This window comes from Netta rufina, assembly GCF_964035555.1.
Source record: "Netta rufina genome assembly, chromosome: 3".
Classification (NCBI taxonomy): domain Eukaryota; kingdom Metazoa; phylum Chordata; class Aves; order Anseriformes; family Anatidae; genus Netta; species Netta rufina.
Genome location: NC_140125.1, coordinates 33,540,865 through 33,554,856, shown reverse-complemented (window position 1 = coordinate 33,554,856; position 13,992 = coordinate 33,540,865). Strand labels below are relative to the sequence as shown.

Here is a 13,992-nt window from a genome sequence, read left to right as displayed (position 1 = left end):
TGGTTGCTGCAATGAGATGCAAAAGTGAATCTCATTTTTAATTGGAAAGAGTAATTTTTGTGAAGTCTGTTTAATCTCAGGTGGCACTTCTTTCTAGCTGAACTGAGCTACTCAAATTTCCTGAATCACAAAGGATGAATAGCTTCACAATTCATGATTTTTCTCTATAGAAAGGAGAAAGTATAATTGAAGATAAGATGTACAGTAGAATTAAATTTTCAAGCTGCAGGTTGGAAGTTTTTCACAGAATATAAAGCATAAAAGAAACATGGAGTTTTATCTGGTTTTGCAGATTATTGCAAATCATACTTGCTTTGTAAAGTCAAAATTGTCTTAAATGTTGCTTTATTACTGGGAACAAGAGGGAGTTAGTGTTTCAACATCCGTGGTGTGTCCAGAGCCCTCTGATGAACCCTGCCACCGATGTGAGTGAGCCTCTCCAACACCACATGGAGCTCTTACCATCCAAACCCTGGCACACTGTGGGTATAAACAGAGCAAAACCCACTGCCTCTTTCCCTGTCAGAGGCCCTGTGCTCTCTTCTTCCCTAGCTGGAGGGTCTTTCTACACGTTAGAAGTGTATTTTCCTCTGCTAGCTCTCAGTCCCTCTGACATATCTCTGCAGTTGATTTATGCACCTCTAAAAAGTCCCCTGTGTGTACTTTTCCCTCCCTCTGCATGGTTGCAGCTGAAATGCCTCAGTCCTGAGTTTTCCAAGCTTACTGCACAGACCAATAAGTATCCTCAGCCTTTCAACATGGATAAAGAGTGGAGAGTATTGATAGATTCATTTGATTTAGTTATCTCTAGCGTAGCCCTTTCAAGTGGGAGCCAGATTTGTTCTACGTATTGAAGGACAGGGCAACGCTAACAAGGAATGTTTTGGTTAGTGGAGCTGTCTGAAAAGCTAGCAAAAAGCCCTGAGGGAGGGCTATCAAAGCATTGACTGCAGTCTTCCTGAATGCTCTGGGGCTCAGCACTAAGCTTGTTTTCACCTGGCAGTTCGGTGAGTTGGCCTGGTCTGAGCACAAGCAACTGGAACACAAGAAAAAACTCGGTTGCAAAAATGTGGAGCAGTAAACAGCAGAGTTGTTGAAACTTGAGTCACTGCATCTGTGTTGTGCTGCGTACCCAAATAATGGCACCGCTGAGAATCCAGCCCTTTTCTTCACCCATGAAACATCCACGTCCACCTTCCCTGTTATCCCAGCTTGAATTCTTTGTGTGGGTGAATGGGAGGTCTATGTGAAATTTGGCCGAGCTAAAGATGCAGTGAAGGCAAATGTTAACTATTCTCTTTCCATGGCCAAGTCCTTGACTTTCTCAGGTAAAATGTAAGCTCCCAATTGCCCGGTCTCTGGTTGCTCTGCCTGAGTGATCTGAACTGGTTTCCTACAGTCAGACCTACACCCAGTATGTGCCACTTATAAAAACGTCCTGGATCAGATGTGAAACTAGTTGGAGTTTGTGGTGTGAATTTGCTTTTAGTAGCATTGTGCCATGGCTATGCTGGAACTGAGAGCTGATCCCCAGGTTCTGGATAGATTCCCCTCTCCTCTTTCTAGCAGTGGCTGTTTCTGATGAGTTTTGTTTTTTACTCTTATATTATTTTTGTTTATTTCAGCTGCCCTGAACTGTCTCCTGCTGAAGCCAGTGAGTTTAACTCTTGGCTTCATGAGGAATGTAATGATGCGCGAATGTATTCCACTGCACCCTGCTAGGGCAGCCTGCTTGCTTCCCCTCCGTGTTACGTAGTGGGGTGACCTGACAGCTGCTGGTTTTCCAAGAAACATGATTTCCTGAATTCTCCCTGAGATTTCTGGTCTTTTATTTATTTTAAGTAACTAGATCTGAATTTAGGGTTTTCATAAAATTCTGGAAGACGGACTTAGTGTGCGCGCACACAAAGCAGATGTGAGTTGACATTTGCCTTTCCTGGCCCACAGAAACCACCGCAACCTGAGCATGAAGGTTGAAATGGGCAAACACTTGTCCTGAGTACAGCTGCTTAACCTCTATTCGTTTCGTGCTGTATTTCATGAAGAAAGAACTATGTGTTGTTGTCTAGTGTTGCTGTGATGACATCCAGTCACAGGCTGGTGAGTGAGGCAGTGACAGTGCAAACAGGAAACCTCCTGAGATGTGCATGACCTGCTATTAGACATCACCTTGGCCAGACTGAAAATTTGGGGGTTTCTACCAATTGTTCTAATGAAACAGAGGGAAAATGGAAATAGAGAATTATTTAAAAAAAAAAAAAAAAAAAGGAAAAAAAAGTTTAAGCTAATTTTCTTTATTTCCCTAACACTTGGTGCTGGCTTACAGTGTGCAGTCAGAAATGTTCGGTTCCCTATTACACAGCTGTGCAGTGACCTCCACGGATCTCTCTAAGCACAGCTTCTTCATGCCAACTTCTGTCTGCCATTAGCACTGCATCTTTTGGCACGAAGGGAGCAGATTTTGCTTTACAGATGTGCCTGCCAGCACTGAAGAAGGAGTCCAGGCTTTAGCTGTGGATGACTGATAAGCAGAGAAATACCTAGAAATTAATGGGTGTGGTGGTTTTACAGGTGGGCAGCCGAGCTCCACCACAACCGCTCTCTTACTCCCCCTCTCCTCAAAGAGGAAGGGGGAGAAAATACAACACAGAGAACTCGAGGTTTGAGATAAGAAAGGTTTAATTAAAGGGAAAGGGAATGGGGAGGAAAAAACAGAGACAAAAGAAGCAATCAGTCCGTGCGGAAGCACAGAGAGAGAAAAAATTATTCTCTACTTCCCATCAGCGAGCGGTGTTCGGCCACGTCCTGGGAAGCAGGGCCTCAAATGCGTAGTGGTTGTTCAGGAGGAACAGCCCCCTCCCCCACGAGAGCCCCCCCTTTTATTGCTGAGTGTGACATCAGGTGTTATGGAATATCCCTTTGGTTGGTTTAGGTCGGCTGCCCCGGCAATGTCCCCTCCCCATCACTTGCCCACCCCCAGCCTGCTGGCTCTTGGGGGCTTGGAAGGAGTCCTGATGCTGTGCCAGCACTATGCAGCAATAGACACAACACTGGAGTGATATCAGTGCTGTTCCAGCTACGAGTGCAGAGTACAGCACTGTGCGGGCTGCTGCAGGGAAAAGGTGACTCCAGCTCAGACAGACCCAACACAATGGGAAGAGGGACAGTGTGGCAGCACCTCGAGCATGCAGTGCTGCTCCTGGGCCTTGCCCCAGGGAGGACGCCTTTTCTCTATGCTGTGTCTCCCACTGGTCAGCCCTAGCTGCATATGAGCCATATGGGTGCCTTTGGACACTGAATCTACTCCACAGGTCCTTAGCTACCTCTAGGGGGTGTTTGAATGTCATCTTCAGCTTGTGCTCCTTCTCATTTCACAAACTCATCCAGTACTCAGAATCCCACCCCCTCAGGGAGGAACTCTGGGGAAAAAAAATAATCCCACATCAGCAGGGAGCTGCCCCTCATCAGCCTGTGCAGTTTTTTTGTTGTTCCTTGACTTTGTAGGAGGTTGTGCCGTGGGGGCATGGTAAGGCATGTTTGGCCCTGAGGTTTCCTTTCTGGTGCTCCTGACTATGCACTGAGGCCAAAATGGCCCAAATTCGTCCCACGGGTGGTGGTGGGACCTGCTGTCAGGAATCTGTAGATGCCAGCACTGGATATAGAAGGGGGAGGGGGAAAAAAAAAAAAAAGAAAACCAGTTTGTAGGCTTGAAATCAGGGTAGGTGGAAGTCAGCTGAAATGCCAAAGGGAAGTAGAAAACACAGGAGATCGCGCAGGCTGAGGAGAGATTGGCAGGCATGAGAAGAAAGCCAAAGACACGAGAGGATTCAGAGCACTGCCAAGGTGAGCAGCAGAGACTGCTGATAGCATGGCGTGTGAATGCAGGTGGCAAGGTGTGATCGGGCAGAGAAACATCAACATCCAGAAATGGGAAGAGGGTGAAAGGTATACGAACAGCGAAGGTCTAAAATAAGAATACTTTCCAAATCAGTGATAATAATTTTATCTTAACATTAGGAAGTCACACGCAAACTAAGCCAAAGCAGTATAAGAATAATTTTATTTAATATTTTGGTAACACAACCGATCTCAAAATGACGATAAAAGTTAGCTCACTGAACCACTGAACAACTACATACATTCTAAATGGGTGCTACTAAATTAGAGTAACTTTACAGATTACATGAGGCACTAATTGACCAGCAGCTACGGAGCGTGACCCCCCGACAGGCATGAGCAGTGTGAATGGAAGCTGCATTAGTAGCCCATGCGTAGGTAAAGCTTTTGGAAGAGTATAAAATTGCAAAAGCCTGTTTTACTAAAACGTGAATGAGTGATCCTTCGGTTATACTAACTATTCAGTTACAGGTTATATCCTTTATTTTTTTAATAATGATACGTAGAAAGGCATAAAGAGAACCGTCTTGCTAGTATTTGATCTAATGTAGATCTCTATATGGAAATGTTGAGTATCATATAAAGCTTTTCACAGGTATAGGCTAAGTTCTGGGATATCACAGACTTGTACATAATTCAGAAAAACACCTGAGGTTACTCTTTTTGCATGGCAAAGAAAGGGTTTTGTTGTTCATGTGTGTGCTTAAGCTTTGAAAAAAAGGAATTGATGCCGTATGAAATCGAAGACCTGAAATGGTTACAGCACTACTGCGTTGGGCAGTACTGCTAGACTTAGTTCAGGCTATTACAACAGCAGCAGTGAAGTTTCTACTTGAGAAAGTGAGGATGGTGCCACCAACCCAGCTTTCACCTATCTCAGTATGAGCACTGTCACCGCTGCCAATGTGATGAAGACTATGAGAAGACCTGGCCCTGCAACCCTTGACTTGCTTGGGTCTCACAGAGCTACCTCACTCTGCAGCACTGAGCCCTTGTGTTTCTGTATCTACAAACACCTTGGTTCGTGAGGTATGCTCATTTCTGATGGATGTCCTATGGTGATCTGTATCTCCTCGGAAATGCCCAACACATTTCAAAATCAGGCATTTATGTATGACAGCTTGTTTTTCAGAGAATTACAGGCTACTTTGTGTGCACAAACATTAACCAGAGATTCAAGGCCATAAAGTTTCACATGTATGTTTTACTTGAAAATAATAGTTTAGATTTTTGTTTTAACCATTTGCCTCATCAAAAGAAATTAGAAGTACCTTTTTCTTCAGTTAACATGTACAGCAATCAGGATGTGTAATGTTAGCTTTAGCATGATTTGCTTGGAACAAAGTCTCAGAAGAATAACTATGTAGTTAGTTTTTGGATGCGCTCAGCCTAACAGAATGAGTGGTGAGCTGGCCTGTATTTGCAGTAGGCATTACTTGTGGCATGAGTGTTTCAATGTAGAACTCCCAAATTCTCACTTCTGTGTACTTTGGAACACGTGAATCTTAAATGACTTACCTATGTGCCCAGGGACAGGGCATTAATACTTTGCAAGAGAAAAAAAAAAGTTCAGCTTTTCCTTTACAAGAACTTTCTAATTCAAATATCTCTTTGCTTCACGCTAATGAACATATCAGCATATGGATTATATCCCGTTTGCTATTTGGTGACATATCAAACTTGACTTTTCCTTTCAAAAGTTAATGAAAAGTTATTGTATCAGGACATTCTGTTCATTCGCATATAAAATATGAATTGTATTTTAAAATGTTGTGTTCATAAGCAAGTCTTTTTTTTTTTTAAAAAAAGTCATTTATGTAAACACTTTGGAACGTTAAAGGCAAGACTTTACATTGGCATTTTCCCAAAACTCATTCAAACATTTATTATTGAGGCATTAATGTACATCCCCAGCAGTCACAACACAGGGCTTGCCACATGCTTATGGCTCTTTCCAGGATGGTGAATTCAGAGGGAGGCTACAATAATCCCAGCGTGTTTGGCTGGTTGGTTTCTGTGTGTTTTGTTTTGTCAGTATGAGATCTTACTTTGGGATGTGGAGTCACTGAAGGCAAAGTTAGAGTTAAGGCACAGCGTGTGGAGACACAGAAAGGATTGTACCACCAGTTTCCAGAGGTGCTCCATCCAACCAGTCAGTAGATATAATGTGCTTTACAATGGCAACTTCTGTGAACATGCAAGGAAATGGAAGTCTTGCTTTCAAACTGCGTATGTTTAACATTTAATATATTAAATCATTACCCTGGCTCTCCTAGAGTTAGAGAGTACTGAATTATGTCTTGTGAAGTTTTCCTTTCTGCTCTTGTTCCTTGCAATGTTGGCTGTTTTCCAAAAAAAAAAAAAAAAAAAAAAAAAAAAGAGAATCAGCAAAACAAACTATAACTTATTTAATTCTAAGAAGACAGAGGAAGTATCTTTAGATGCGAGGCTCGGTGCTTAGGTGTTTGCAGACAGCTGACTTTCGTTGGCTGTTTTCTCTGCTTGCAGTCTCTGGACAGCCTTATCAAGCAAATCCATAGTATCTCTAAGCGTAACATTCAAGGTAAACGGCTTCGGTTTAATGGTCAACCCATAAATGAAGTCCATTTTAGGATCCTCATTTGGATTAGCGGTAAAATGGCACTGATGCACCAGTATGGAGGTAAAGAGAAACAGCTGCATCTTGGACAACTCCTCCCCGATGCACCGCCGCTTTCCCATCGAGAAAATCATCACGCTGCTAGTGAGATCTTTGTTGATGAAGCCGTTCTCATCCAGAAATCTCGTTGGGTCAAAGTCCTCTGGGTTGGACCACTTTGCTGGGTCGTGATTCACTGACCACTGATTAATAAATACCACGGTGTCCTTGGGAATGAGGTAGCCCATTATGAAGGTGTTGGTGGTGGTGGCGTGTGGGATGGTAACGGGCACGAAGCTGCTGAACCGCATGGACTCGTACAAGAAAGCCATGATGTAGGGCAAGCGGGGCTGATCTTCAGCACACGGCAGGCGGTCTCTGCCAACAATCCGATCCACTTCTTCTTGCATTTTGGCCTGCACTTTGGGATACCTGCCATTTAAAGTAAGCATGTGTACATACATAACACCTTCAAAGGATTTAGTCGTCTTTCTCAATAATGCTTTTTAAATAACCCGTGCTGTAAACATTTTTCCCAGATCCTCATCCCTGCTCTAAATCAGGCAGCTTGTTCCTGCGATATTTTTAAACTTTGGTTGTGTAGATCTTGATGGAAAACTTCGTGAACTCCCAGTTTTCCATGCAATGGTGTCATTTTAGGTTCAATTTTCACATTAAAAAATGATTACATGTGACATTAATGTAAAGGGTGAAAATAACTTAAAATGTTTTGAGCTGAATGTACTGATCCAATTTTGAAGTTTTGTTTTATAGTGAACCTTACTTTTTAAAATACGGGGCTTTCTGGCAGAACGAGGACTTGGTTTTCCAGCTGTGTGTGCGCCTCCTAGAAGCCGGCACGGGGTTTGTTATCGCTGGGCGTTACACCCCCGTGGAGGTCTGCGTGCTTTGAGAAATCCCTGCTAACGGTGCTCAGAGGAGTTTTATGACTATCCTGTTCTTAGAAACTACTCTCTTCGTCCCTTTTCTGTTACTGTTTAGGTGCGATTTCCTCACCCTGTGCTTCTTGCTTACTCTTTCAAACCTTTTCCTACCCCTGCCCAGCTGTGATTTTCTTCCCGACGCCTCTCAAGCCCCCCGTCTCGCCGGGGATGGGCAGCGCGTTTCCCCCCCCAGCCTCCCCTTTTCCCCTCGCCGCGCACCTGATGAGGAAGATGAGGAGCCACTGCAGGGCGGTGGACAGCGTGTCCTGGCTGGCGCCGAAGATGTCGGTGACGGTGGCGGGGACGTGCTCGAGCTGCAGGCGCGGCTGCTCCCGCTGCAGGCGGATGAAGGCGTCCATCATATCGCGGGGGGCGGCCCCGGGCCGCAGGCTGCGCTGGTGCTGGAGGAATTTTCGGCGGACGAAGGCGTAGAAATCGCGGTTGAGGTCGCGGAAGGCGCGGTAGGCGGCGCGCACGGGGCTGGGGAAGCGGCGCAGCCAGGGCAGCGCATCCACCAGGCTGCCGGCGCCCACGGCGCGCCCGAACTGCTCGTTGCGCCCCACCAGGCGCAGGAACTCGCCGTCGCCGTGGCTGTAGCGGCGGCCGAAGCACAGGGCGCTCATCACGTTGGCCACGGCCACCAGCAGCACCCGCGACGGGTCGAGGAAAGCGCCGCCGGCGCTGCCCCGCACCAGCAGCGCCACCAGCGCCCGCGCCTCGCCCAGCAGGTGCCGCTCCAGCAGGCGGCGGGTGGCGGGGCTGCCGGTGGAGAAAGCCCGCACCGTGGCGTGCGCCGCCCGCCGGTGCAGCTTCCACAGCTCCGAGTAGCCGCCGAAGGCCAGGCTGAGCCCGCCCGACACCAGCTGGAAGGAGGGGAAGGCCGGCCGGCCGGCGAAGGCGGCCCCCTGGCGGACGAGCGCCTGCCGGATGGCCCGCTCGCCGTTCAGCACCACCACGGGCCAGCGGCCCAGGCGCAGCTGGAAGACGGCGCCGTAGGTGCCGGCCAGGCGGGCGAAGGAGAGGTGCGGGGCGCTGCCCAGCTGCGCCGCGTTGCCGATCAGGGGCCAGGGAAAAGGGCCCGGCGGCCCCCGGCGCTCGCCCTGCCGCCGCCGGCGTCTCCGCTGCAGGAGGAGCTTGCCCAGGTGCACGGCGGCCAGCAGGCAGACGAGGAGCAGCAGGCAGCTCTGCGGGGCCGGGGGGCCGCGCAGGGCTTCCCCCAGCCTCTTCAGGGCCATGCTGTAAGGGAAGGGGACAGGTCAGAGGGAGTCCGAGGGCACGGGGGCGCGCCGCCGGCCGGCAGGGCGCGGGGGTGGCGGCGCGTCCCCGCTAGGCGCCCGCCTGGGTCCTGTGCAAAACGAAGAAAAATTTAAAAAAAAGCAAGGAATAATCGACAATAAGGGCTCAAAAGCGGCGGGGCCGCTGCTCTCTCCCTCCTGCCAGGGGAGCTTTGCAAACGGCTGAGGCAGGGGAGGATGCTCTGGTCGGACGAGCTCCCCGGGTGCCGCACGCAGACAGGTTGATCCCGGCGCCCAGCAGCGCCCCGCAGGGCTACGGAGCCGCGGAGCCCCCTCCTGCCGAGCCTGTCCCCGGCCCCGCTCCTCGGTGGCAGGGGCTGACCGCGGGCTGCGCTCCCCCCCGTGTGCCGCAGCCTGCCCGAAGCGGCGCGGGGAAGAAGGAGGGAGACGGCAGGACTGACCTGTTGCACGCAGCCTCCATCGGAGCCCTCGGGGAGGATGGAGAGGCTGCTGAGATGGGCAGCTGCTGAGATCGGCGTTCAGATCCCGGGCTCTGGGAATCTCATCGGGAGCCCCGGCTCCTGCCCCCCATGGGGCCGCTTTCACCCGTCGGAGCTCGCCCCGCCGGCAGCCACCTGCCGCAGCCTCCACGGGAGAAGGGTGCGGACGATTCAGGGGGCGAGAGGGGAGCCGCCCGCCTTGCCGAGCCCGAGCCGGAGCCGGAGCAGCCTCGCCTGGGCTCCTGGCATGGGGAGCCGCGGCTTTAAATCCCCCGGCATCCGCGGTGCGCTGCGCTGCGGGCGTGCCGCACTTGGCCCTGCTGACAAATCGCCCTTCCCCTGGCCGGAGGGGTCGCCGCTATTTGCCAGCCGCCCTTGGGCCGTCGCCAAGCCGAGCGGCTGAGCCGCCGGATGCTTTTTCTTTTTCCCTTTTTTTTTTTTTTTTTTCCCTTTCTTTATTTTATTTTATTTTTTTTCACGGCGGAGGAGAGCGGCCGGGAGGCTCGCAGCAGCCCCTCTTGTGTCAGGAGGCACCGTCTCCCTGCATCTCGGGGATGGGGAGGGGGGGGCTTGAGGGAGCTGCCGAGCTTCCCCTCCTCCGCCTGTCGCCTCCCCGTTGCGTGCGGAGTTTGCATTGCGTGAGCCGGGGCTGGAAAGCCTCCAGCCATCTCCTCCCCGGGCCCCTACCCCTCCTCGCCGTACCTGACAGCGGCTCGGGGGGAAGGCGGTGGGGGAGCGCCGGGCAGCTCGCCCCCCGCCGGCCTCGCCGCCCTCCTGCCTCCCTCCCGCTGCCGGAGGGGTTTTTTTTAGCCCTTCAGTCCCCTCCGCCCGGCCCCGGAGGGGATCGGGGGCTGCAGCCCCGGCCCGGCGTGATGGAAGCCCTGGGGAGGGAGATGGGGAAGGGCTCGCTTCGTTGGGGCGTTTGGTGGAGAGAGGCAAAATAAAGAGCTGGAGCTTCTTTGTCAGCTGGTGCGCGGGCACAGCGCGAGGGGAGGAAAGGGGGTTTGGTGGCGTTTGGGGATTAGGCTAAATGAGGTGCTGGGAGGCAGCCCAGCTCGGGGCGCGATCCCAGCCCTGGCCGGGGCTCTGCTGCTTCTTCCCCTGCTGAGCAGCGCGCTCCTGTCCGCTGCCAGGGCCCTGGGCTCCCCCAGACAGCAGCACGGCTCTTGCTCAGAGCAGCATCAGCCACGTCTCTCCGCGTGCCTCCGAAATCCCGTCTGTGTGCCTCAGTACACGCTGTGCTGCTTCTTCCTGCCACTGCCAAGTGACAGAGGTGTCAGAGCTTTCTCCCCGCAGCGCCAGCAGTAAGCTCCCTTCCTCCCACCCCGTCTCTGGGGCGAGCTGGAAGGATCCCGCAGTCCAGCTTCGAAGGGGAGCGATGCACAGCTCTGTCCCTGCGGCCTGAGGGCCGGACAAGCTTGGAGAGAGACCTGGGCTTTGCTCTCTCCCCCACCACCACAAGGTAGAAAGTAAATTTCACGTGCTGTAACTAGCCAGCTGTGGCTACGGCTGTTTCTGGGTGCTGGATTGGGGTGGTTACAGTGGCTCGCAGCAGTTACTGGAGCTCTGGGTTATAGTACTGGGCATTTGCCATCGCCAGCAGGCAAACTTGTTTTTTTTTTTTTTCTCCTGGTGACTGTGGGAGTCAGTTGCCTAAAACCAGACGTTGCAGCTCTTCCCGGTAAGTCCCTAAATCCTGCCTTGGATGCAGCATGTAAACTAGTTGCATTGCACTCTGAGAGCCTGGAGCAAGCAGAGGAGATTCCGTTCCAGCTCCCATGGAAATCCGAATTTACAAAGAAACGATGCCTGCGAGGTGGCCAAGCAGAAGGAAGAACATTCAACAGGAGGTGGCTGCAGGGGACGTGCATTGCCCATTCTGTGAGCCGCAGAGCCACAGCTTAGGGCATTATTTATGTAAATAAGTAAATATAAAGTAATAAAGTAAATATAAGTAAATAAAGTAAAAGCTGTAAATAAGTCCTGAGCCTAGGACTTATTTAAAAGTCCTGCTACCTTTTATTTTAATGCTGTAAGAAAGCATTTTGCTATAGTTTGCTATATTTTTTCCCCATTTCTTTTTGGTCTTCAGAAATTCTGTCACTATTAGAGAGGAAAGGAAGAAAGAAGTCTCTTTTAGGTGTTTTGTTCCTGGGTGGTGGTACCAGCTGGTGCCCCTGCACTAGGCGCTGTGCTCACAAGGTATTTACAGTCTCAGGCTGCTCTTACATTTTAGCCTGAGCATTATGATGGCCATACGCGATAAAAGTTCGCCCATTTTTCTGGGCTCTGATGCTGTGTGACCTTGATTAGTCTCTTACTGCCAAGTATAGTCTGGGTGAATCACCCCAGTGAATGCGTGACAAGAGAGAGACCAGCCCTTGGTCTTCATTATGTTCCAGAAACTGCCTTCCTGCCTGCCTCTTTATTCACTCTTCTTGCTTCTCTTCTTGTGTTTCTAGCAGCTTAAAGTTCAGAATTGCTCTTAGGTAATGCATGCTTCTTTTCTCCAAATTTTGTGGCTTTATTCAGACAGGAGTACTGCTGAAGCCAGTCCCAAATTTCTGAGGCAAAGCTAGTGTTGTTCAGAACTAAAGACTGAATCGCTGAAAATGTACGCTGCCTAGAGTGAATTTTTCTGAGGCCTAGAAAAACGCACTCAATGTAAGATATGGAAGAGGAAAGCAGTTGAAGGGGCTGAAGTGGGTGGGTTTGGGATTAAGGGAAAGGAATTCGGGCTTAATCTGTTAAAGATCCTGACTGATTTGACAGGAATGCCAGACGGAGGGGCTGGCAGGGTCTGTGGGGACATCAGTACCTCTGCCAGTCTGAACGGAGGAGCTTTCTGGAGGTGGACAAGAGCCCTTGTTATGGAGGTGAGAGTCTGGTAAAGGGACAGGAGCTGCAAAACCTGGAGAGGCTTCATTTGTCTTTTGAGAGGGACTTCTTAGTTCTCCACCACCATCCTCCCTTTTTCAAGAAAACCCCTTAACCCTTACCGGATTGTTATGCAAGTGTTAAGAGCTACTTACCTAAATAAGGGTTTGCAGGCTCAGTTCTCATTTTTTCTTCAAACTGTGACAGCCGCTGGCTGCTTTTTTGGGTACTGGCAAGGTCGGTTAGGAGCTGCTGCACATAAATCCTCTTGAGCAGCAACTGGAATTTCTCAAGGACTTGTCACAGTCTCATTTTCTTTCCTTACCTCTTCCTTTTGCGGTGTGCCATGGAGACCCCCCCCCCACCCCACTGGGTTCCTTTGTCTCTTTCCCGTACCTGGGTTCTCACTCTTCGTTTTACAAATTCTTAAGGCGGATTATACAACAGTTGAGCAATGTTTTATCCTGGAATCGCCTCAGTGCAGAGCTTGTACAAATTGTTTACCATTTAGAGAGTGATCCAGCCCATTCTTCATTAAATAATCCCTTGGAAATATTGTTTCCGATTGCCTGTGTCTGAATGTTGCACAATACTATATCAGATGAAGAAACAAGTCGCGCCACTGTAAAACACAGATCGCTTGGAATCTTAAATGCAATGTCCTATTGCATAAAATGTTACTCTACCTTTTGAACTCAATTCGAATCTCAACTATACTGATGGAAGTCAGGGAAATCACCACTTAAACAATCATAAATTGACCCCCGTAACCCACTGTGAATACAAGATTTTGCTCAGGTTATGCCTGCACAGGAGTCCAGCACGATGTGGAGTGACTGTTTCACTTCAAGAAGGTTCAGGTCCGGGAGAAGAAGGTCTGCAGCAGCTGCTCCATCAGGACCCCCCGCGGCAGCTGGGTCCAGAGCTGGCACCTGCTGCTCTGCGCCACAGAGCTGTACCCGCATGCTCAGGGCTGTCCATGCCATAAAGAACTGCTCAGTGCTAAGACTGACCTGAGGCAGGGCTACCACAAGTGTGGAAGATAATGAGATCATGTCTGCTGCATGTTCCTGGTTTTCCTCAGCTTGGCGGCTGTCCCGTGGTGCCAAGGACGAGAAGCCAGCAAAATGGGAGGAGCCACGTCCTCAGCGCTGCTCAGAGTGCCAGGCATGCACAGGAGCCAGCTGCAGCTCCATGATTCAGGGATATTTATGTACTTACCGTGGCCTAAATTAAAGTGTTTTTGGCATGCTTGTTAAAGTATATATATTTGTGGTTACATATCACATTCTTAACCTTCATTAATTTGCAGCTTTCCTTGGACTTTTGCTCTTCCCTGCATTCCCACTGACTTCCCAGCTCACATTTCCAGCTCTCCCTGGCTATTGTAAAGCCCCAGTTGGGCTCCTAGCCCTGAGCCGAGTTCCCACAGCTGCCGAGGGATGGGAAGAAACCTCCCAGTACTCGCTGGGGCTCAGCTCAGTGCTGGTCTGATTTGTCACCTCTCCATCTGTTTGCATTTTCCGTGCTATTTGCAAAATAAAGGCAAACATTGGAGATTGCTTCCACACAGGTAACGCACAGATGGGATTGCAGAAAATGAGGGCATGGTGTTATAATTAATCCAGGCGTTTCTCTCCAAACTGTGCGGTCTTTTCTTGGCTGTAGTAGATGTAACCATGCAGATAAGTCTTTCTTGAGAGGAAAATGTGGAGCTGATCGCTTTGGGGCTACTTTCAGAGTAGCCTTTTAAACTATCTTCTGTTATGAGGCGGAAGAGTGAAGTCTAATTTACATGCTGTTGGACACCCATTCGTGGCATATTGTGTGTGTGTATTTATGCTACACAAATGCTCTTTATTAAAGTACCCCGAGTCACCTGAAAGATGGACAAAACAGCA

The 13,992-nt window shown here is 49.9% G+C and overlaps 1 protein-coding gene across 1 annotated transcript; it reads right to left on the bottom strand.

Annotated features, from left to right (window-relative positions):
- Positions 1–6,354: 6,354 nt before the first annotated feature.
- CYP1B1 (cytochrome P450 family 1 subfamily B member 1) lies at positions 6,355–9,195 on the bottom strand (the record flags this gene model as incomplete). The annotated part of the gene is made up of 3 exons (XM_084283417.1): positions 6,355–6,967; positions 7,699–8,715; positions 9,176–9,195. The coding sequence occupies 3 exons, from the start codon at positions 9,193–9,195 to the stop codon at positions 6,355–6,357; spliced, it is 1,650 nt and encodes a 549-aa protein (XP_084139543.1).
- Positions 9,196–13,992: the final 4,797 nt, after the last annotated feature.